Source organism: Vidua chalybeata, chromosome 1 (genome assembly GCF_026979565.1).
Source record: "Vidua chalybeata isolate OUT-0048 chromosome 1, bVidCha1 merged haplotype, whole genome shotgun sequence".
Taxonomy (NCBI): Eukaryota; Metazoa; Chordata; class Aves; order Passeriformes; family Viduidae; genus Vidua; species Vidua chalybeata.
In genome coordinates, this window is record NC_071530.1 from 93,222,919 (window position 1) to 93,248,261 (window position 25,343).

At 41.8% G+C, this 25,343-nt stretch overlaps 1 protein-coding gene across 2 annotated transcripts in view; it reads right to left on the reverse strand.

Annotated features, from left to right (window-relative positions):
- SCGN (secretagogin, EF-hand calcium binding protein) overlaps positions 1–25,343 on the reverse strand; it is a 75,852-nt gene that overhangs the window by 8,361 nt on the left and 42,148 nt on the right. Inside the window, exon 12 of one of the 2 annotated variants that reach the window (XM_053965935.1) lies at positions 6,124–7,660. The exons of the other annotated variant lie outside the window; for it this stretch is intronic. Coding sequence (XP_053821910.1) covers positions 7,637–7,660 — 24 coding nt within the window. The 3' untranslated portion in view covers positions 6,124–7,636. Of the gene's footprint in view, positions 1–6,123; positions 7,661–25,343 lie in introns of those variants that run through there. 2 annotated transcript variants of the gene reach the window in all.

Consider the following 25,343-nt stretch of genomic DNA (forward strand, 5'->3'; position numbering starts at 1 on the left):
AACCTGTAGCTGATGGAAGTAGGTGGCTTTAGACAATTGTGCCTTTCAGATACCCCACATTTTGCCTCCTCTGCTGTCCACCATCACTTTGTTGTGAGGTTGCTGATAGCACTGAAGTGACTGCCGTGGCTGGGCACAGTCTGACACAGCATGGAGCAGCTCCTTGCTTTTAGGCATCCCCCACCATTGTTCTTCTCCATATGGAACCCTGGGAAATTTTGATTCACCTCCTTGTTTCCTCAGCTGGGGACAACCTAGTGGCTTTGTGATACCAGTAAGATTTCCTCCTCCTAGAAAAGAAAGCTGTGAGATATGTTTTCTTCTGCCTTTTCACTGTCAGGACATCAGACTGAGCTGTATCCACCTCCTCAAGTTTCAGAGTGAGCCTTTGATACCAGACCCCACATCGTGATGAGATTTTCCTCCAGCTTTTAAGACCATACTACAAAGAACTTACTGATCCTCCTTCATCTGCATTTACACATCATTGTGTCGTTTCCTGATACAAGACTTCCTTTCCTTCAGGCCATAGACCACTTACCATCCAAATGCCTTGTATTCATTTCACCAAGTCCTAATAATTTCTGACTATTTTTTCCCATCTCCCTGCCTATTTGGGTAATCTGATATAAACCATTCTCTATTCTGTTTCTAATAGGAAGGCAAAGCTCTCCTGCAGGTTGACTCATTCTGGCACTTTCATGCTAACCTACAGTAGGTCTGCTGCAAAGTGACTGACTGTCACTCCAGCTTCCTTAACCTTTAGAAGACAGAGAAGTGGAGAACAGCAAAGACATTCAGGGCTCCCAGTGAGGATGAGGGAGGTCTTGGTAGACAGTAAAGTCTGACCCAGAATTATTCAGGGTTGTATATACATATAACGGGATTAAAATTTTCATTAACATTTGTCAGAGGTTTTACCATTGATATCACCCTTGACAGGGTAGAAAAAAACACCATTACACCCAAAAGAACAAACAATCAATAATCAGTGTGGAGGGGAATAGTAGATTCAGCTTTGCTTCCTAACGGAAAAGCTCATACAAAATAGTTGTTTATTTCCAGTGACAAAGAGGGAAGAACTGCTCATTTCTCAGAGCCTATTGGAAAAAATGAAGCTGACAAGAAAGGGAAGAAATTACAGAGATGAAATAGTCAGATGAACTTACTTCCCATATACACAGGCATAGTATATTTTTTCTTAAAAGAACCTGATATGAAAAATGTTATCGTTGTTGGACTATGGGAAAGGAAACATTTTGCCTTCTCATCTTGGCTTGGTTTCAGGAGATAGAGCTGAAGCTGCCTTGTGCATTCCACAGAAGATGAATTTATCTTTAAACATTTTAGTTGTAGCCCCACTCCTCTCCATATGAAGGCACCAGTGTATGCAGGGAAGCAGAGCATCCACAGAGCTATGATACTGACGCTGCTGCTGAAGTCAATTGAATTTTGGTTCCTGAATTTCAGAAAAAGTTGTAGGTATTGCCTGGGAATTGCACAAGCTCAATGTATGATAAAAAAGGCTCACATTTATTAAGGACATTCAAATTAGAATCTCAAGTGAAAGGCTGATTATTTGAAAGACACAACAAGGGGGTAAAGTTCAGGCAGTTTGTGGATGGCATCAATTTTGTGCTGCCTGGCTATGGACATTCAGTTCTGGGATGAAGGAGTACAAGGCTGGAACTTGGGGTGGGACCAAGTCAAGCTTTGCTGAGAAGCAGGAAGAGGAGTCACATGCAAACATTAATTTACTAGTCCAAGCACACAGCCACTAACAATGCCTGGGACCATTCCCAGGAGGCAGAACTTGCTTGTTCTGTTAAACAATTTTGTTCAAATTGTTGAACAATGGCAAAGTATTGTCAAATTGTTAGCATAGCTCCTGCCAAAGAGCATCTTCCAAAGATCTGGCCCAGAAACTGTTCCCAGGAGGCAGCTTGAGATAGGCACACTCTTTGGTGAGTAGCAGAGGTTAAACATATGGTACTGGGGCCCTTAATGCCAGGGAGTGGAGCAGGGCACAATAAATTTACTTGTGCAGACATAGCTACAAGTTGTACGGAGAAAATAACACCTTGATTTGAGTGCTCCTGAGCAACCTATTTGGGAACTAGCAATGATTTTAAAAGGAGTGTTTACCAAGCCAAAACAAAGGCCTGCAACAATGCTCTGGATGTTACCAACCCATGAAGGGCTGCAGCTATCAGCTGGGGGATGGCCAGCCATGGAAGCAGTACTTGCTCCATGCCAGGGACTTTGGATACCAAGGTCTGGCCTTGTAGAGGAGAAGGGAGTGCAGTCACACATTATAAACACTGTTTCTAATAAAGATTTATTTTTTCCTACTTAATTTAAACACCCACACAGACAATCCTTTAGGGTTGTAAACACTTGCTGCTGGTAGATTAATTTGGTTGTTGCTGTATTTGTCATGCTGGTACTCGAGAAACTGAAAGCGGATACAAGGAGAAACAAAGGGAAACAGCTGAAGTCAGTCATCCTCTGAAGTAAGTAAATCAAAAGCAAATAAATAGCACAGATAATGTAATTGGTGATTATAAGACTACATAGGATCCCATCAAAACACAGAACGAAATTAGCCACTCTCTTGATCTGCCTGTTGCTTATATAGCTCTTGTTTAAATGTCGTTGAAATAACAGTGTGCCAACAAATATAAACTGCAAACACAGCATTTTAATAAGCTCAAAGTGAAATAAAACAAGCCAGAGCAGATTTGTTGGCTCTTGCAGTTTTTTGTTTGCAAGATGGGGAGGTTGGAGGTGGGAGGCGTGTAGGGAGAGTATTATTCCTTGCACATGTTTGTCTGGTGCTGATTTAGAGGGGCGATGTTAAAAACTTTCTGTGACATGTTACAGGCTATAATCTTCAAATTTAGAGCCTTGTATTGCTCTCAATCTAGTCACAAAATCCCCATTAAGGAGAGTAGAGAGCCCTGAGGAGTTTGTGTAATAGGCTTTAATAGCATCTAAGAAACAAAAATCTCCTCCTTAATGGTGCCCAAACCATCTTTTCTCACATTTTGCAGAAGGACCTTGGATACTAGTGTATTTGTCCTTCATCTAATCTGTTCTTTAAGAGTGCTCATCTAAATGTGGGCTTAAGATAGATCTAATTAACAGATCTGACCAGCTGATTAGTCAGATATAACAGCCACTGCAGTGTAGAAAGGTTAATCCCAAGTCTGAAGAAAGCCAAGTGACATCCTCTCTTCCCCCCCAGAATTTGCCATACACCCATCATTTTCCCTGTCACATTCTCCACTGTTTGTTAGTGCCTTGGTTAACAACATCACCTCCCAACTCACACTGCTTAGTTTTGCTTATGCTTTGCACAGCTAAAATCCCTGTAAACTTCCAAGCTGAAGCTTCTGCTTCAAATCCCAAAAATATTAATTTTTTCCAATGTGTAGGCAAAAGGCTTTGGCTGTTCCTCCTTTCTGAGCATAATCACCTGGTGCTGATGCTGTCAGAGGGCCTGGTGGATGGAAAGAGGATGCTCATGGATGCTGCCAGAGAGCTTCTATCTAAGCAAAAGCATAGCCAGACAAGGCTGGGCATGGCAGGATTCAGGGACCAGAGCTCTGCTCCCAGCATGGCATGGCATGGCATGGCATGGCATGGCATGGCATCCCCCAGGACAATGCCACCCAGCCCCTTGCTTCACCACTACCTCCCTCCTCCCCTCTGAGCAAGCTTCTGCCTGGTGCTTTAGAAAATTAATGCTAAGTAGGAAACCATGAAAGCACATTACCTGTAAATTACCTGACTAATCATATTCTCTCTCCTGGGACCTATTACGCTTCCAAGCTTGCAACTTAGTCATCCTTGCAGGCAAGCTCTCCTCATTTTCCAGTTTTGTTCATCAGGTTCATCCAGAACATTTGCAAATTTCTTCGTTTTCCTCCAAGCTAGCTGTTCAGTCCTGCCAGGTGCTCAGCTCCCTGAGCACCCTCCAGGAAATTAATTAAGCACATGCTTGACTTTAAGCATGTGAAGCTGATGGCAATTAGGAAAATGGCAGGTTCTACAGCACTCTCTTTTTGCTGGCAATTCCTTAGGTAGATGAGATGAACTGTCCTCTAGAGACTCTTGCCTCTCTCCATTGACTTAGGAGGAAATCCTGACAGCCTGTGCACCAGTAAAAGCAGTTTGGATATACCAGCCAAGACATAGCATGTGTATCCCTTGAGTAGGGTATTTTGACTCACATGGAAGATAAGTCAAGCACTATTTTTAGCATTCTTTATTGATTCCTGTATAATTTCCTTTGCTCTTCCTGTGGAAGTTCCTTCCTTTCCAGTAACACCAGCATTTGAAGTAGCACATCAATCCCTATTATGTGTCAAACCTGACTTTTTTGCCCAAGCCTCGGCATGATGCGGAAACTCTTAAACACAAAGTCTTCCTGTAATTTAAACACCCAACTGTATGTGTAATTCAAATAAGATGTGGTGTCTGCTAATGAAGTTACCCCCAGGCTCAGCAGATAGTACAACTTTCTGGATTATTTGTAAGAAGGTTGATATAGAGCCACAAAAGACTTTATCTTGCCAGTGGCTCTATGAAACCTAAACTCTAAATAACTTTGGCTCTGCTAACATCCCTTCGTGGTTCTGATTTATTCTTCCCATCTGAAAATTACAGTAAAAAAGCAAAGTTATTTGCAATTACTTTTTACTTGCTCTCAAGCAACCTGACTCTCAAAACCTCTTGGTGGAGTTGCTGCTTTTAAAACACATCACTGAAAAGAATTGATGTTTAATTCAACCCCGCTGCAAAAATGGAAGAAGTTGTGCCACTAGATCTGAAAGCCAGATTTAGAGGTGAAAGCTAAGCATCCAGTGCTGATACCTACTTGTGTCTTGATAAACAAAAGCAGGCTGTGTGAGATGAAGAGTACACAAGTGTTTTCACCTCAGCAGCAATGTATGCTGCATCAGATCTTTTTAGGTTAAGATCTGTCTATGACTATGCATAAAGCACAAAGTGAAGCAAGTGCAGTTTGCTCATTAACTATTTTTATCTCGTGCATTTACTATTGGTATGCCAGCCTTTGTCTTAGGATGTATCAAATGCTATCAAATGCTATTGTGCAGGATGACAGCAGACAGAAAGGACCTTGAAAATTTTTTTCATCTTAAGGACAAATTGCTTCCACCAAAGATCTTAGAGCCACATTTTCAATAAGCACCCAACCCTGTAAAAATGCCAAGGCATACTCAATGGGACAAAAAAAAAAAAACCTGAGATGGTGTCTCTGCTTTTGCTAAGTATAAACTATTTGTCCCTGATCTGTTAGAGCTACACACACAGTTTCCATGGCAGAAACTGCGAGCAAAGGCATTGAACACAGCTACATTGACCACAACTGCATTGAAGCACAGGGACCCACCAGCTCCTCAAGGTTCACAATCCACCAGGCACATGTGCACCAGGGGAAGACAGAGGAGTGAAGGAGCATTGAGCTATCTATGCTACACATGTATGGCAGGAAAGCCAGCTGCAGGGTGTGATGCTCTGAACTCATGGCTCTTCCATACTGGGTGAAATCCTCCCATACACTTCTGCATTTGGGAAATGAAGGGGTTAACCGAAGCAGTGACACTTGTGACCCAGACATGCTTCCCAACCAATACTACTTGCTGACTGCCTCCTGGGTAAGGGCACCCCTTAGGTGGTCCATGCTGAGCTTCTCAGTAAAGCAAGGAATCTCTCTTGGCTTCCCACTGCCCATGTTTGGGGACATAAGTGTGGAGCCAATGCACACCAAAGACAGGGGCCATTTTCCCCTCCTGAGGATATTATGGTGACAGCAAAGTGTGGGAAAGCTTTTCATTAAGGCAGCTTTCTGTCCAGCTCAGGTGAGCCCTGTGGGGGTGTGTAAATCCCAAAAGGCTTTGAAGGAGGCTGGAAATATTTAGTCAATGGGGACAAACTGATAACACTCAATGTCACAGAAGAGTTTTCTGTCCTTTTACCTAGGTGGCTAGCTTGGATTTTGAATACCAAGGCTATATATCTAACAAACAATTCACAGGCTGCAATATTTTTATCATTTTATTCTAAACTCTGAATAGCTTTAAATGCTTCACGAAACTCAAGTAAAAGCTAGACTTAACAATGGCCAAGCAGCTTGCACAAAAATTTAGCTGTCTACCTTGCTCTGCAGTTCTGAAATGCTTTAGATGGATGTTCTTGTGCAACACTAGCCCCGGCTTCCACGGTGTGCATTAGGACTGTAATAAATAAGTTGTGAGTTACATGGGCCTGACATGGTATTTATGAAAAGATCATATTTAGTCCTTTGAAACAGCCACCCTGCAGAAAGTCTGGCACTTGTACAAAGGCATTTATTCGGTGCATCCCCTTTAAAGGTCAGGAAAGAAAACTGAGAAGATGGGTAATTGCAAAACTGATTCTGAAAATGTGTTCTTATCTGCTGAACAAGAGGGGAATGTCAAGAAGGCAGGGAGGTGAGCTAAAGCAGGCTCAGGGAAGATGCAAATTCCAGGACCCTCACGTAGGCAGATGTTACGAAAGGAATTCCTCTTGCTTTTGCCATCTGAGGAGTGCTGTGCTGTCTTCAGCCAGCAGCAGAGATATCCAAGGGAGGAAAGAGTCATGTGCTGTTTAACCCACTTACCAATTCTTTGCAAGAGTGGGAACAGGGAGGAAAAAAAATTCTATTTAACATGGCATTTGGACTTCCCTGTTTTGGTATCAACTGTCCTTTTAAATCCCAAATCTACCTTCCTATTCAGACATGAATTTTGATCTGGCAGATATTTCAGTGACCAACCCTCTTTTCTGTTGACTTCAGCAGATTTAAGTAGATTTTTTTACTAATGCTGCTGTTAATTTCAAATAGACATACGTCCTATCCAGTAAACAGCAATTTAAAAATAACCTAGTGTTATTCTAGTCCTGCTTTCTTAGAACCAGTTCTCTGAGACTGATATTACCCTGTTTTGCCTTCTCTGGTACTTTCTACCCACATTTTCACTGCTCCCAGGTTATGTCCATTAAACATTTGCTGCACTTTGTTACATGAGAGTGAAGATTAGTGTTTCACTATGTAATGTATGTAAGCACATGCCTTGAATTTGTTTGGATTTCAGTCTCTGATGAGTAGAGTTATTGCACACCTGGAGCACAAGCCTTAATCCTTTTTTTTTTTTGGCTGGGTTTACAGTGATATATTGAAGGGTCCAGAGTGGTCCATCCTCAAGCAAGGTGCAAGCTTTTAAACCAGGATTTCTGGGGCAACTTCAAATCAGGTACTATAGTGCAGGAAGGGAGGACAGGCAGGACTGACCACCTTGCAAAGTGGAAAGTCTCTTACACAGGAGCAGGTGTTCTTGTTGCAGGCAATGTTTGCTCCAGTAAGCATAAATTACCATTTCTGAGTTCCTGGCACTGGTGAAACTTACTGAGCAGACAGAAAGCCCAGGATACATGAACAAAGAGACACCAGGTGTCACCTGCTTTCACCAAGACTCAAATGAAAGATGTCCAAGGACTCCCGAAGCAGCAAAACTTCTTCCCCGTAAAGACCAGATGAAGATGTTGCTCTTTTGAAATCACAAGAGATGGCATTTCTCTATACACATCAGCTGTTTCTTGTTTTGTTAATCTAGAAATAACAAAAGGAGATGTCAGATCTTGTCTGGAGTTAAGTGACAAGTCCCATGTGATGGAGGTCCACATTTCTTGACTGTAAAATGAGACAGGCAGCATACCAGTGAGACCACAAAGCAAAGGAAAATAAATAACCATTTGTGGTAGCAGCCTAAAACCCCCTCAGTTTCATGTCTCCCTTTTATTTACAGTATTGATGCGTTGGAATTGCTGGCATGAATTTGAACAAGTCAAAGAAAGCAGAAACCCCAAAGTTCTTGTTTCTGAACCAAGGTGGCCGAGTCACAAAGAGCAGCGTGTACCCTGCGCTCTGGTCAGTGGCAGCAGTGCTGAGCCAGGGCAGAGGCGACTGAAGCCAAGTCCTGGAAGGGAGAGCCATAGGCTTTGCCACTGGCATTGCCCCGACTCTGCTGTGACCTCTTTGTCCCCACCACCATTATTTCTTTTATCACCCTCATGAAGGTGTTAATTGCTTCAAGGTTCCAAGGGTTGTTCTTTGAGTAAGCTCTTTTAGTGGCTTCATTCACTCAGCCAGCTGGAAACACTGGGTTTTGCTGGTGTTTGTGCCAAGGCAGCACAAGGAAGAAGAGAACCAGCCACAAATAGAGCAACAAAACATGGTGTGGGGTGTGCAACAATCTCCTGCCAAGTGAAGGAAATATTAACATTATGCTCCCCATCCGAAGCCCGAAAACACTAAGGTAAAAACAAAACAGGAATTTAAAGCTTTGCACAACAGCCACCAGGCCATAATGAGATTTATTCTGTGGTCTCTTAGATATTTTGGACTGATAGGCCCAGCAGCTCATAGCATGTGGTTTATGCATATCAGACTTAGGGCATGCATCTGGAAGAATGCACTTATGGTGGATAAAGGTGAGACAGTATGTCTCCAAAATGAGATTCTAGTCTAATCTAGACTAGTCTATTTCTCTGCCTTCCTGTGTCCTACCAAAAAGCACACAGGCATGATCAGATCTCCTTTTTGTCCTTGGAAAGGTTACAGTAGTTACTAAATTATGAACTTCCTCTCCTGTCTTCTCCTGTTTTTAAACAAACCCACTGAAAAAACAATGGAATTAAGCATAAGGAAACCTAAATGCTGGGATGGCTACTTTTGGAAAAATGTTTATTTGTGGATGAAAAACTAAGTATGCCTACTCATCCCTCTGTATCTGTCATAATAATGTAACCATCACTTTCAGCAACCATACAGATTTGAAAAGCAGAATTCTGAGTGAACTACCTGTTCCATCTAACAAACTGTGAATAATGAACGGGAAACTGGGGCTGATGTAAATGCAATCTGTTTTCCCACTTAATTCTGGACTTCTGCATAGGCACATGTTGGTGCTTCACCTCACAAAAACCTCATAATACCATGACACCAGCCCTGGTGTGTCCATGTTGTTTCAAGCCAAATGCACAGCTCTCAAGAAACAGGTCTGAGCTCCACCAATGGAGCACTAGCAACTGCTGTGATAGATCCTCACGTCCTCTGGCCACTCTCTTTTATGAGTTACAATCAATAGAGAAGGACAAGAAGGAGGGAAGACATGGAGCTTGTGCTGCTCAGAGGAGTCTCCCCCACAGTAATTTCTGGAGCTCCTTGTGGAGCTATGTGATGAGGAAGACCACTGGCATTCATCTGAGTACAGCTAGCAACTATCATTTTATTCTTTAAGGATTTTAAGTTACAAGAAGTGGACACCCACAGTCCTCTCTGCCCATCACTGAAGGTCTTCAAGGGTCCTGTCTGGATCCAAAAAGGGAAACTGGGTCCTTATTTTACTTATGAAGGGCTTTGAAAATTCCTGTATTTGATGCTGTCAAGAATCAAGAAGTGGGATCTGTGGTAGGGATGCAAAGAAAGTAACATAAGCCTGGAGGAGAGCTTTAGGAGATTAGAGAAAGATGAATATTTAGATACGTGTATGAGTGAGCAAGAAGCTGTGCAGAAAATTAGCATCATTTAGATGCTGCCAATGTCTGAGGATATGAAAAAAGAGTATCAAGTCAAAGTAGCAGTTCATTGATAAACTGTAGATGTATGAGAGGAGTATTATGGCCATGGGGTCTGCAGCAAGCAAGAGAATTGGTATCACACTCTGCTGAAGAACACTTATATTCAGAAACAATCAAATGAGAGTGCAGAGCAGCTGCCATGTCTAAATTAGCTTGCTGTTTATAGAAACTGCTCACACATCTTTAAAACTTTCTCCTTTCAGCTTTGCCATTCTCTTTAATGAGTATAATTCAGTTGGCCACTATTTCTCAAGGCCACTAACCTCAAGATAGCATCACTGGAGAAGAACTAAGAATCACTTGGAGGCTGACTGAGAAGGGTATCTGGGCTTTGCAGCACTTCTACTCCGAGGGAGCATCTAGTGAACCACACCAACACATCAGTGAAAGTAAGCCTTACTCAAGAAGGTGGCAGCAGATTTAATTCAGAAGTTGCTTATGCCTGTGGTGTGATCAGCTTCAGTGTCTCTGGACAGAGGCCTCTTTCTTTGCTTATTCTTAGTGTCCACTGTAAAGTGCCTGCTAGTGGCTGTTTCTTGACTATGTTGCCTTTTCTACTGCATGGCATTTGTAATATTTTTCAGGAAATACATTCTAAGCACTATCCTCATGAGAATTTGGGGACTTTTTCCCTGGGAACAACCTTTCTGACAAACAGATTTACACAGGTTTAATGCAAACTCTTAGCACAAAGCAACAGGATCATTCCAGGAAACACTTGGATTGACATGCAGTTGACAGGCAACCTCTGAGGAGACAGTAACAGCTGCCCTCTTTGGCTTAAATGTCTAGAATATTTAAAAAGCAAAGTTTCTTTCTCTTAAAAGGTGCTGGATGGACAATGTCCCTTAATTTGTCAAAAGATGCTAAATATAGATCTATGGGTCTGTACCAAAGACTCCAAATTCGAAAGTGCTGGCTGATATTGTTGTCTCACTGAGTTAGTTTCTGGTGGCCATGACTTAAACTGGGACATGAACCTCTTTGCACTCCTCTCAGTCCCTGACTGGGGGACTGAGTCTGGTTCTATAGGGACGTGTAACAAAGAGCAGATTTGCACCACTGGGTAGTGAGGGGAAGTTAAGCCCTTGCCACAGGTTGTGCTTATTCATAATGAGTGTCCCTGTGCATGCTCTAAGGTCAAGATAAATTTCAGGGGATTTGAGTTGATCAGCTAACTGTCTCTCATTGAGGCATACTTCAATCAACCTTGAGCTAAGGCAGCACATGAGTAATTACCACAAATTACATGGAGCAATGACTACTCTGTGTACCTTGGATCCTCTGTTCTCCTCCAGTGTGTCACCGAAGTGCACGCCGTGGACCTGGGCTGGATTCTGGCTCCACTGAAACACTGGAGCAATTTCAGTGTGAAAACCAGTGAATCCAGCCTCATGAATAAGAATATTAGTCTTCTCCTCTCCTAAGTACCTCTCACTGCTGCTGAGGTTTGGTTACATACTGAGATGTCTCATGATTTGTCATCCTGTGCACTTTCACGTCAAGCTTTCTTTTCTCAGTCCCCTGTTAGACCTATCTGACGTTTTCACCTTGCAGCCTTTTATTGGCTGAAATGACGTCTCAATTTAAAAGGTGCTAAATAAGGCAAATGAGCCTTATTTATCCCCAAAAATGACTTTTATAAGAATAATAGAAAGTCCAGCTGTATTCTTAGACTAGAGGTTGGCTCAGCAGCTGGGACTTTGGTAGAAGCTGTGTGAAGTAAGACATTAATTTATATTTTACTGAAAAAAACCAACCAAACACCAAAACAACAGGAGAGTTTTGTTCCATCTGTTTCTCCTTCCTATCACCACTGTAAAGTGCTATTGAATCAGACACAATCAGTATTTGGTTCCTAACAGGAAGCATTTTTGTGGCCAGGCAGGTTTATATTTAGAATGGGAGTGGTTTAAGATGAGGGATGGGAGTTGTCTCCAAACATTGCCATTGCTTCTTTAATGGAATATACAGCTTGCCTCTCTCTTTAAATAGCAAAACAGGCCTCTGTAACCAATTATTAGAACTTGCAAGCCTTCCTCAGGCCCATAGATGGCATATTCCAACTATTTGTGTTCTGTGAAACCAGCAGTGGGCTGGAGAGCAAAACAACCTAAAAGGCAAGATTGAAATTGAAATGTTTCTTCGCAGGCAAAAGAGAATAGCAGAGTTTTTTATCCCTGGAATTCAAAGGCAGAGAAGTGAGGAGCTCAGAGAAGACTCGGTGAATGCTCACAATGGATTCTCACCATTTACCCTTTGTCTAACTATAGACAAGAAATGCAATGTGATGGCACAAATTGTTTCTGTTTTCCTGAAAACAAAAGCGACTGGAAATTAAGGCACTAAATGTAATGCAGATGGGAACTACGAAGAAAAGCACACCAGCAATGAATTTGGGAAGAGCCACAGACTCTCTTCCATGCCTGCTTCATAGTGATCTCAGCCCTTCAATTGTCCTTGCCACACTGGTGAAGCTGTTGAAAGCTGATCCAGTGTTATACCAGTCCGTGGCCTTCCTACACAAAAAAGGCAACACTAGGGAAAGACAAAGGACTCAAGTTTGTTCTCTGAGAGAGATATTTGTTAAAAAGCCTGAAGAGGATAAAAGATGTGCAAATGAAGTAGGACCCAGTTGACCCTTCTGGGCCTTTGGTTTTGAGCTTCCTATGTCAAAGTCACATCCAAGAGTTTGAGTAAAACTAAAATTGTATCTTCCTCTCCCATCTCAAATCCATAAAAATTATGCATGCAGATTCTGTATAGAGGGTTAGGTAGCTGGGGACATATAGTGAAGTAATTTGGGAATTAGTTATGGATGAATAAGTTGATTTGTGGGAAGAGAAAAGATGATCTCAAAAGCATTTTACAAGCAGATCTAATTATTAGCCCGCTGTGACCATCAGTGCTGCGTTCTGGTACTGAGAGGCTCACATGGGATAAACCAAACCAGCCTTCAGCAGGAATAGTCTGGGGTAGAAGGAATAGGGAGGATGCACAGAATGTTTCTTTTTACCCACATGCCCATCATAGAAGCCCAGTTCACTTCTAGCCCAGCAAAACTGATGCTCAGGGATGTTGTGTACTTCACTGTGCAGTTAGAAGGAATAATGCTTCTTGTCATCACTGGTGGAGCAGATTTCAATGTCTTCAGATACTTCCCTGCAGCCACATCATCTATGGCAGGACAGGAAGCGCTTGTGTGGCCAGGCCAAGTGGCACAGAAAAGGTCTTATCCATGCTGTTCATGGTAGCCACCCCCAGGGCAGCCTAGTTCCACCTGCCCTGCAAATTATATGACCTGGTTCTATTGTGGTGGTGTGTGGGACTAAAACCTATGTAGTTCCAGTGCTGTTCTTTGGAATACTAATCATTTAGTCCTTTAGAAGGTGAGCTCCAGACATTTTCCTAAAGGAAATCAAACAACTTGTTAAAAAGGGAACCCAAGAACCTCAGTATCTCCAGTGCAGTGCAAATGGCTAAAAGTTGCGGACCAGGCAACAAAATTATCTGGCATTTTAAATTTACTCTGACCATTATTGGTTCATAGGTTAGTCAGACCAGAGTCAAATAATCTTTTGGCTCCATCCTTGTGAGGAAAATACTGCAGAGATCTGCCCGTACACTTCTTGGAACATATCTGCTAGCAGAGAGCTCATCAGCATCTCATTTTAGTAAATGTGTGCCTGCGTGCTATGCTAAGAGGTCAACCTTTGTTGAGGTTTGTCACACTTCCTTTTGTGTGTGTGTATTTTGGCACCCCTGCTCCATAAACAAAAGAAAAACTCATGTTTTACAAACCAAAGTTTGCTATAGCAGTGTTAAAGGTACCTTTGTAATCCAAACTGCAACGCATGTGCAGCAAAGCTCACCAAAACCTAAAATAAATAAATAGTGGATGGAAAAAGTTTATATTGGAAATCATATGAATAACAGCATTAGAAAGGCAAGCCATATTCAAGAGTGCTGAGAATTCATCAGAAATTGTTCTGATGATCCTCAAATAACAGGCTTATTCTTCTTTGTTTTTGTAATACATGCTATGGTGAATTTTCCAGTGTCCTTGAAGCCTGCCAAGAATGGGGGAAAGCAAAAGAAAATTAAGGAAAGAGAAGGGAATGTACTGCAAATATGGGATGACAGAGGGCAGAAAAATGTGGAATGAACTTTGATGTGGAGCAGATGTACCCCTGCATTCCATAGGCAAAACCAGTGCCGAGGTCACTCTGAAGATAATGAGGAGAGAAACATCTCCTGTCTCCATTTAGCTTTAGCACAGAACCATTTCAAAGATGAGTAACAGAAATGTTTGTAATAAATCCCCCCCCCATTTTTTCCTGTGGAAGGAAAGGAGCAAAAGCAGGCAGAGAGAGAATTACACTCTGCAGCAGTGCTTCTCCAAATGATTCCTGTATTCAGACACTTTGCAAAGTGCCCTATATTACCCTCAATCTGGGGATATTTGCTCTGATTCCTGGAGATAAAGCTAGAGAGATATATTCAATGTGTTGTATAAAAGCCTTCAATTGACATAATATGCAAATAGAGAAATATATATATTTATTTTTATATTGAAACAGCAGAAAATATAAGACAAACACATAAGAAACAGCAAATTACATTATTCAAATATTTTCTCTTTTTCTAATAACATTAGAGATGATCCTTTCAGGCTGTTAACAGCATTCAGAAAGGGAGGGGGGAGGGGATCTCACAGATGATTTGATATTTGCACTGAATCCAAACCCATGTGGAAAGCTTGTGATGTTAACATTTCTGTTAATTTGGTCTGGGCAGAGATTGGAGTGCAGTATTGGCCCAACAAGGAATGAGTGGCAGAAGCCACACTGACTTCAACAGAACTATTGTTTAAGTCTTTGCATCGTTCTGCTGTATTAGAAACATCTGTCAAAGACACAAAGAGCTGTCAAGGAGATGAGAGGATTTTCCTTGTGGTTTTGCTTTTAGAAGTATATTGAAATATATATTTATATGTGTGTTATAATAGATGGACTTACTGTATATAAATGTGTGTACATATACACTTATATGTAAAGATACGATGCTTTGAGATGCCTTTTCCATGGATCAGAATGAGTATATTTTAAAACTTTCAAAAATTAGTAGTAAGATGCAAAAAGCCCCATTGAATTAGACTATTCAAAAAACTAAGTAAGAATCCCAAACTATGCAGCGTCAGTTTTTTTTCAGAGGTGGCTTTTTCAGAGAAGGAGTTGTGTATCATGCATTACTCTTTCTTTGTTATTTATATGTTTGAAAGTTAGAAGTGTTTGCAGTCTTGTATACAAAAATACTCTTCCCTTTCTCCAGCTTAGTCTGTTCAATAGGAACAAATGAAATGTTCCAGTAATACAGCAAATTTATGTATGTTTCTTGCAAGATTTAGTAATTTCTATCGGATATGTTAAATAAAAGTCAAGATAAAGATCAAAATATAAGAGAACAATAAGAATGAGATTAGTTACTGAAAACATGTACAAGTGTCAAAAACGCTCCCTACATCTGGGATGTGCATGTGCTCCAGTGCAATGTGCTGTTACCTTTCTGTGCCCTGGTGCACAAGGAGTCACACAAGACAGAGGTTTTGCAAACAGGACATGTTGGTTAGGCTGGACTCACACAAGAGGATGTTTGATGAATCAAGCAGCAAAGGATGAAGAGAAGGGCCACAAGCACTCTTGTATTAGCATACAACACAAAAGCATGAGCACCTTCAGAAACTTCCTCTCTTGGGGACCGGCAGCATGTCCTTCACTTCCATCTGAAACTCCTGATGGAGTCAGGAAAAGAAGCATGGAACCTTGCACTGGCTACACTGTGGTTGTGCCCTGGAGCCCCAGCTCAGAGAGCACAAGCAGACGGTGGCATTTTTCCCCTTGGCTTTTTTATTAGCATCAGCTTCTGAAGACCAGGAGAGAAGCTGTGGGTAAGTCTGCACAGAAGCAGCTGAAAAGATCCCCATATCAATTGGAGAAATCTTGCTGGGACAGTGGGCTGCAATGGAGAAGTTCCCAGCAGACCTGTGGAGGATATCTTTTTGTCACAAGGGTTTTGTTGGATGAGTGCACAGAGACCCACCAGGCTTTTACAGCCTGCTCCAGACAATATTCCCTTCACAGGAGCACAGGGGGGGAAGCAGGATTAGGCCTGAGAACATCAGTTAAGGATTAAGCCGAAATAAAACCTGCCCTATGGCACCAAAGTATGCAGAGTATGTTTTATTTCACACGTGCTGGGGTATGCACAGAAAGGGGCTCTTTGGAGTCCCCAGTGGCTGAATGAAATTGATTGAAGTGCAAAAAAACAGGTGAGTATCAAAAAACCCCTGAAAGCAAAGTAATTGCTTCCAGATGTTTTAAAATTGCCTTCAGAAATGAACAATCAAATCCTACATGAGCAAGACACACTAACAGAGGCAGAGAGAGTCAAGAATATTTATGAAGAACACCATAGAGGGCATCTCTTCTTTCAGCAGGGACATAAAAGATTTAGCAGCCAACACCGTCCAAAAGTCCGTGATTTGGATGGTGGCCTGCTATGGACTTTTAGACTGGCAGCCAGTTAAGTGGAAGGGATTGACATGCTAATTACAAATGAACACAGCCATGACAAGTGTTGCTAGCCACAAGTTTTTCAGGCCTTAATTAAACGTGATAAGACACACAAAGCCTTGGTTTATCAAACTGTCAGCATGAGGCTGTCGCCTGTCATTCATCTTTGTATGTGGTCTTTTGACAAATGGGAAGGTGAACTTAGAGCCTTATTTCTCTTTTGTTTGGTTCAGTACATGAACTCTCAGATCTCCTCTCACTTTAATTCAAAATTAAGATTTTTTTATGAAGCCCATCCACATACACATTTTTTAAAATGCTAAACCTCCCACATCTGCATTGTACTTTAAACTCTTACAGGTCATGGCAGAGACCTTGGTCTGATGCCTGCAAGCCACCCTCCACAGATCCCTGGCCACCCTGGAACAGATCCCAGGCTCAGGTACCAGAGCTCTCCACTGTGCCTTTAGTCACATACTCAGTGTGTAAAGAACTGAATTTCCCAACAGTATGTACAAAAAAACCCCTAGAAGCAGTTCAATTTACTAAATTGGATATTTGAGGGACAGTGCCCCCACTAAGCATACTTGAGCCTGAACTGAGTACCAGAGAGTACTGTCTTTACATCCACTGCCCAAATGCAATTAAACAGAGCTGTTTTTCAAGAAAGCTGCACTCACTACAAATGAACAGTTTAAAACATTAATCCATATCTGTACCAGCAGGTACCGTACTGACTCGCATGTAGTATGTAAATAAATGAATGGAGCATTGAAGGAAATCGAAAAGATATGGCTGCAGGAAAAATATCAAGCACAGATTTTTAAAAATAACATTTACACAATCAGCTTTTTTGTGTTGTAATTGTTTGGTTTGAGTTTTTTTTTTTTTTGTTTTTTTTTTTAAATGAGGCACTGTATCTAAGTATTCTTCAGCTTAAAAGACAAACAGAAACCAGAAGGCAGCATAGGTGAATGTGGTTTCTGTACAGGGATCATTGTGATTGAGCACAGCTAGCTCTTCCACTCTAAAATGGGGTTGGAGAGGTAATCTCTCTCCCTCTGGGGTAGATGTTTGTAATTAAGACACCATGCCTCATCAGCAGGCAGCAAAAAGAAAAGGTGCTTTGTTCTCTGTGGTTCCAATAGGCAGCTGAAGAAAGGATTAAAGAGATTAAACCAAGCTCAACTGTTTCTGAGGTTGGACCCTGCACTTGCCCATCCTGGAGCTCAGCAGCAGGTTCCTCTGCACAGTGGGGAAGCCCTGGGCACACAGGGATCCCCCTGCAGCAGTGAGGGGAAAGGGGGTGTGGACACTCAACATCTCTGTCTGTGTCTGCACTGAACTTTATCATCACCCCAAAGTTGGTGTGAGGCTGTTTCCTGGTACTGCACTTGCATATTGGCATGGTGCAGCTACACCTCTGGGAGGTGCAGCACAGCAGATGTGCAGAAAGCAGAACAGAGTGGAGGGGCTGTGCCAAGAACTCCTTTACTGCACTCACAGATCCAGGTGTCTGTCCACTTTGGGGTCATTACCCCAAAGGTCATTACTTCTGATACAGGTCATATACATGATATTCTAGGTCTGTTTTTTTAGTATGTTGCTTCTCTTATAACAATGTAAATGACTACTGCAAATGAAGAAGTTAAAACATAGAGCCTGGTCGTGCCAGCCAGTTTAATTCCAAAAGCTCAGAAAATTACTTGTTCCTCCACCTGCCAATTCAGCCTTCGCTATGAGTGGGGAAAAAGAACTTACCTTTAAGTAATTTACATTTCTATAGAATATCTTAAGCAAAAGGAATTTTTTTTAAATGTCCTTATGACAAAGCTATTACAATTTATTTTTAAGAAAATATCATGGCCCAGCTTCTCTTTTCATGGCTATGAATTAATTAAGATAATGAATCTAAATTTGTTGACATCATCTGTATCACTTTGTAAAGGATCCTTACATCTGACATGTCAAGGTGCCTCCGGCTCATGTCCATCACACTAAATTCACAGCTACACTGTAGGTATCTGTCCAGTTGTGAGTATGGTGCTTCCTGACGAGATTGAAAGGTGACCAAATACCACAGAAGTTGCCCCCATGGTTGGCTGATGATGCTTCTGGTGCTCTACAAAAGCCAAATCCTCCAGGGTAAGAGACTGATTCCTAGAAGATGGTTTTTCCATAACGGAAAAAGATGTAGCCTGGGAGTAGCTTGGTCTGTGGCACTGTGTGCTCATGCTGAGGATAAGGTACTTTGGTTTTGGGCAGCCCTAGCCAGATTGTCACCTAGAGAGCTACCCAGCCTCTTGTTTTTGGCAGTAAATAGATTAGATTTACATCTAATATATTTACATGATTACATCCCCTACTAAGCAAGGGGTGCAAAATCAGCCATGAGATTTCCCTCCTCATCTTTAAAGTTTCATGTCTTCCTCTCACCAGGTTCCTCTCTGTATGCTTTTCCCTGACCAGAAGGAGACAGGTTTCAGGCTCACAGCCCCCAGGTTGTCTCTGGCTCTCAGCTCCTCACTCAGTCCTTTAGCCCAGCTTCCCATCCCATCACAAAGCACTGAATGCACTTGCTTGGCCTGGGCATTTGTGGTCACTTGTGGTGGAGAGAAGGGCAGTGACTTGGCCCCTTTGTCCCAGGGAGGAAGACTTCTGCTTCAGGGAGGCTCATGCTGAGTGGATAAATAAAATTTCCAAGTGAGAGAAGCCCAGTGTGTTGTCTGATTTCGCAGAATAGCTGACATAAGACAAAAACAAAAGAACCCCAAAATTTAACAGACACCATCCTCTCTAGTGGAATTAAAGTTGATTCTATGTTTTTCCCTATACCTCACCCTCTGGCAATCTTGTCAATACTCCTGAGACTAACCACAGCAAAATCAGCTCCATCATGTTCTGCTTTCAGACATACTCAGGGACACCCCAATGGTCAATAGCCTCTGCAGTTCTTTATTTTCTCCCACTTGTATTAACATAGCCTGTGACTGTCATGTGTTTTCCAACTAGTTTTCTGTTATATCAAATAAATCATGCCAGAAGCAACCACTTCATTGGCCTTTGCCTCCCTGTTATGCTGCAGGCAAAGTGCCTGGGATCCTTCCACCCGGAGCCAAAGGCTTTGACCTTCTCCCATCAGCAGCTGGCATTAAAGTGAATGTGGGTCTGCAGCAGTTGTGTAACAGAGGAAAGGAGGACAGAAAACACCCTGTAACTGGCCTTGCTCCTGCCTCTTTTATGAGTTATTCAATCTTTGTGATACAAATTCTCTCTCTCTCAAAGAAAATTTTGCTGTTTTAAACAGCTCTTTTTACACTGTTAAAGGCAACATTTGAAAGCAGAGGCCATGGATGCACAGCTGGACTTCTCCTTTAATTGTTCAGAGCTTATTTCATGGCTCATCTATGCTTGGACAGTCTCATGCTTTCAAAGGCACTTGGGAGAGCCAGGACTGATAGCACGAGGAAGGGCAAAGCTTAATATTGCTACAAAGCACATAAACACTTAATTTTCCCTGTCTGAACAGCTCTCCTGATGTCAATTGGAATGAATCTAGAGTACAGTTAAACACAATCTTACGTGTTTGCAGGATTCAGACCTTAAGCAAGTGATGGTTTTTCCACCTAGAAGGAATTATTTGTGTTAGTCTTTCAGGGATGGCAGGCAGAATTGAGCAATACGAGATAAAGGTTTTGTGCAGTGAGATACAAGCCATTATCAGCACAGAATTAACTGGAAAAATGATAAAGATCACAGTGATTTTTCTAGACTCAGGACTGACTAAATTTCTGTGAATCCTGCACAACAACTCTTTTGACAGATTAGTGTGAAGATGTCTGCACAAACCAGAGAATATTGATAAAATGAAGACTTACCCCATACAAGAAGTGAAATACATGCTTTCTCCTTAGAATTATTTCTCTGCCTCTCAGATGCAGAGCTCCCTGTGCATTAGTCTGTTAGTTGTAATATTATATTTATTTTGCTCTCCAGATTCTTCTCTTCTACTCTCTTCAAGGGTTACAGTGTATAAGAGCAGAAAGAATTTCCACCAACCTCCTGGTTGATCAAAATGCTTTTTCACCATAAACAGTGTAAAAGAAGGATCACAGGGAAACATACATGAAAAAAAAATAAAACAAACCCCCAAACCTCACTTAGATTTACTTTTTATAGTACTCCTTTAGTACTTCCACTGTTTAAAGATTAGCACAGACTTAGGTGCCACAACCACATGCAAACTGAATTTTTCAAGGAACTTTCCTGTTCTAGAACTGTGGCCTAATGTTTCCATAAAATACCTTATTACACAGTGTGGAGAAAGTATAAAATATGATAGAAACATAAAATATATTATATAAACCTCCATTCTTTCAAATAACTACTATTTACTCATGTAGATGGCCCCAGTTAGTTATCTAGAAGAGACAAGCAAGAGAAGAAGGTATGTAACCAAGGAAAGGGGAAAGGTCTGCCAGAAAATTATGTTTCTCATTCCTGCAATGAACACATGTAACACTGAGAAAATCCCCCAAGGAAAGGAGATTGCTTTACTCCTAAAGACTGTAAAGGGTAACTCTGAAAAAAATAAAACCAAAAAACACACAAAAAAACCCACAAAAAAACCAACCAAAAAAAAAAAAAAAAAAAACAAAAAAAAAACCAAAACAAAACAAAACAACCAAAAAAGACCTCAGGGAGACAAATAGCATGACTTCCAGCTGTTCAGTGCCTTCACCAATCTTTGAGACAGTTGTAAAGACAGAAAAGCCTTTTCACAAGACAGCAGAACAAGGTCACTTTGCTTTAACCTACGAGAATTGCTGATCTCCTGATGACACTAAATGAAGAGCAGAAAGGAATAATTAGACTGGTCACTCCTGAAAGCTTTGCTGTTTGCTATCACTGTCCAAATTTCTCATGTGATATAGCTGAAGACACCTGAAGACCTCCTGCTACTTTGAAGTCAACAGCCTTTAAATCACCAGCAGCTGCATCTGGATCTCTTCTGATGATTAATCTCCAAACTCCTTGAGAGGTCCATGCTATCCAGTTAATCTGTTTTGAACTTCATCTCTTGCAGGTGAGTTGAAGCCTTGCTTTTGTAGAAAAAGCTCTTATCTATAACAGCTCCTTCCTTTCATGGATATTTTTCCTGTATCCCAGGTGCAGAATATCCTGGGCATGGTTCCTGCCAATCCTTTATTCTAGTCTAGGTTTACTCTACTCTCCATATGCTCCTGTGGCACTGCATATTGATCAGCTGTTTCCTGCTAACAACTGTAATTTTTTATTTACATCAGCTGTGTTTTGCAGTTTGAAATGCCTTGTTTTCAGTGTACACAACATGAGAAACAATAGAATAAATACAATGTTGTCAGCAGTTAGACTGTGGTATCCAAGGCATGATTAAAGGATACCCCTAGGCTAGAATATTGGTTGGCAAAGGCTGAGTTGTCAGCCTCAGCCTTAAATACTAAGGAAAACGGCATCATCTGTGTGCTACTGGAAGCCTAATTATGCATCTCCTACACATTTATCACAGCAAGAACCTTATCTCTAGGTTACAGCCAAGAAATAAAATTAAGAGGTATAGTGACTTCTAGACCAGCAATATTCAACTGACAACCCCATGTGGCATTTGCAGCCTCACCAAGGGGCTCCTTGGGAAGTGGCATACTCCAGCCTGCCCTCCTTCCCAGGAGTGTCTCAAGACCAGGCAGGCTTTCCCAGCAGCTATCCTGGCCATGACTGTGAGCAGTCAGTCAAGCAAGCCTAAACTGCTACTGCTTTTTCTGCCTGTGTCTGGTTTGAAATATTTGTCTTGAAAAGGGATACTGGAAGCTTCTTGACCCAGCTGGCATCAGTTACTCACACTTAAGTGAGTCAAACATTCACATTGGCATTAAGGCAACAACAACATTATAATCTGCTTATTTATCAGTACACCTCATTAAAAATAAGCAAATAATTCTTTCCAAGGGTGTATTGCAGTCATCTACATACAAAGTGTGTAAATGACACCAGAGAGAGAGAGCTCATATGGAGCAGGAAAAGGAGCTGTCTGGAAGCCACAATGAGCTTGAGCAGAGTAACCAGGTTACACAGCAAACCTGCGCTTATCAGCAAGGGTGCATTTGCTTCTGCTCAGGTGCTGGGATAAACAGCCTGGCAAAGGCCTCGCAGGCATCTGCCTCAGTGAGGTTGCTTGGCAAGTTTTGACGTGTATTCTGCTCTTGAAGGCTACCTGGCTGCGAGGAACCTAAATAGTTCTGAATGCAAATGATCTCCTTTAAATACCACTCTTGATGTCCTTCCTTCAGAGGACTTCCAATAGCTGAGGCAGCACTTAAGTTAAGTCCATGATACTGCCCTGAATAGCTGAAGTTAGGAAAGCAATGCTGGCCTCATTAACTTTCTCTGTGAATTCATAGCTAGGTGAACAGCTTAGAACAGAGCCCAGGGAACAGCCCTGCCCTACAGAAGTCCATGTATTCTAGGAGCAAAGCTATGGCCAAGTATAGAAACCTTCTCTTACAGGTTTTCTTCTTACAGGGATACCATCTTTTTGCTATGAGCACCATATGTAGCCTGGATAGCTTATCATGGCATTGACTTTAGTTGCCAGAACTGGGATGTCAGGGTGAGGGACTTCTTGCAGGAGGCCTGGATACAGCTCTTCCCATGAAAGGCAGGGGCCAGGGACTCGGACAGAACTTGAATTTTTCCATATGCTTTCACCCCTTCCTTTGTACATCTAAATATGTTCCTGATGGCAGGGCAGTTTTAGAGTGTAGCTTAACTGAGAAATGTGAGTAACTGAAACCTGATACAATCCTGTCTTCTCAGCTGACACCATGCAGCAGGAAACATACCTCAGCTCCTCTAAGAACATAGAAAATGTACATTCATGAATCCCCAAGTTAATTAAAAATAACAGAATTGAAATGAACAATAAATTACTTTAGAGCATTACCACGACCTGGAATTTAGAATGAAGTGCAAATATTATCAAGGAAGACAAGCTCACACCATCTTAAAATCTAGTTTAGGTCCAGTGACTGCAGTTATCTGTAAAAACAGTAATTGCTGTTAACATATGTCACTTTTTCCTCCTCTGAGCTTTCTGCTCAGTGCAGTTTTATTCAGAGATGAGACAAGTTTTGTCAACTAAACTTTGGTGCCATAGAGCCACTCACCTGCCATGGGGTACCTTGACCCAGGGCACCCTTTGGGGGCCATTTTCAAGTAGAACAAATTTGTCTACCCAGCTCTCTCCTTCCCCTGTATAGTCTCTGCAGAAAGTGGGGTGTCATGGCTGTTTTCCAGGCATCCTTCTACAGGAAATTAACTTCAAAGCTCTATGGTTGGTGAGGAGTTCCCCCCCACTATTATCCCATAAGGATTAACAGCAGTCAAAGGGTAGGTATTAAAACTCCATGGTGAATACCTGGCCTTTGGAAACCTCTTATCACAGAGAGAGCCCAGCGAAAGTGGAAGAGATTTAATATTTTGATTTTTGTATTCTGCATTGGGTATGTCTTTATATTAGAGGAAGATCTTCACAGTGCAAAATGAAGGAAGCAGGTCAACTTGCCTCCCTATCTCACCATAGACAATAGACTAGTCCATGGATGATGTAGAAATTAGGCCTACCTATGTCCTTGAGAATTTCTCTTACCAACTCAGGAATAAGTCTTCCATAATACTGTGGGAACAGGACCTCAGTGCATTAACATGTTTGGTAGCATGAAGAAGATCAGGATAAAAAGGCATTTGCTCAGAGGACAAGAATGCTCTCTGCATAGAAGGACAGAGGACACTTCCTCTGCCCTAATGAATTTCCGCTTGATATTTTATGAAGAATGGTTGCATCATAACAGCTGGAACTTCTGGTGCTGTGGCTGATGCTGTTGCACGGAGCTTACACAGCTTAAACACATCACTCTGGGTCCATCTTCTCTCCCCAGCAGACAGGGCTGTCTGCACTGCTTTAGTTGTGCCCTTAAAACAGGTTTACTTGACCTTCCTGGTAGTAGCTCTGGTCAGGCAAAGGTTGAATTTTTAAAGTGAGGAACCATACGTGGCTGAAGGGAGTTTCTACCTCCTTGCAGCAGCATGCAATTTTCCCCACCCTGTGGTCAGCCAGATGCTGACAGTACCTACCACAGTCATCATCAGGCTTCAACAAAGTGTCTGCTATGAAGAGGTTAAGAGAAAAAGGGTCCTCCCAGCCACACAGCTATTTCTGTGCATAGTGCCTGGCACGGCAGCGACCCTGATCTAATTTGGCCTCCCTGTCACAATACCTTTTAAATGTCATTACTATGAAAATAAGGATGTTGATGTTTAATGAAAAAATTATCCCAGGCAAAATAGGATAGTAGATTTCATAAAGTAATGGAAAGCTTAAGGGAACAAGCCTGACATGAGTGTTTCTTCAGGGCAGAGGGTACTGGGACGTGCTGTTTACTTGTCCCGTTTACTTCTGCTCAGGTGGGTTTTCACAACTACCCAACAAACACACATCTCGGGAGGATTTGCCTTTTTATGATCTTTACTTGAAATGAAGGACTCAGAAGAGAAAGAGATCTTGATGCTAAAAGGAAAGGGTTACCCACTCTGCAAATGGCTAGCAGTACAGCAACCTGAGTGAGGACCACTCCAGCCCCAAAATGAGCTGCTGTCTATCCCAGTGGTGGTAGGATACATTCTTTATTTAAAAATTTTAGTGGTGCTTTCTGTGATGAGAAAACATATCTAGACAGAAACAGATTAAGATCCATTTCCTATTTTACACTGTACACTGCAATGATTATATGAAGATAAATTTGAATAACTAGTCCCCTGGGACCATGATACTGTGTTATCCAAATCCTGTCTTTAATGCACCCTGCAACTGCACAGAAACAATTCCAATCAGGCTAAAGGCAGTGAAAGGATGCTTTTCATCTATATGTCATCACTTAAGTCTTGCTATATTTTGCAGCTATTTAATGCTTTGCACACTTTCTTCCAAAATGTTGAATGTGCTTATCCCTCTCCAGGCAGCTTTCCAGCCACTCTTTCCCAAGTCTG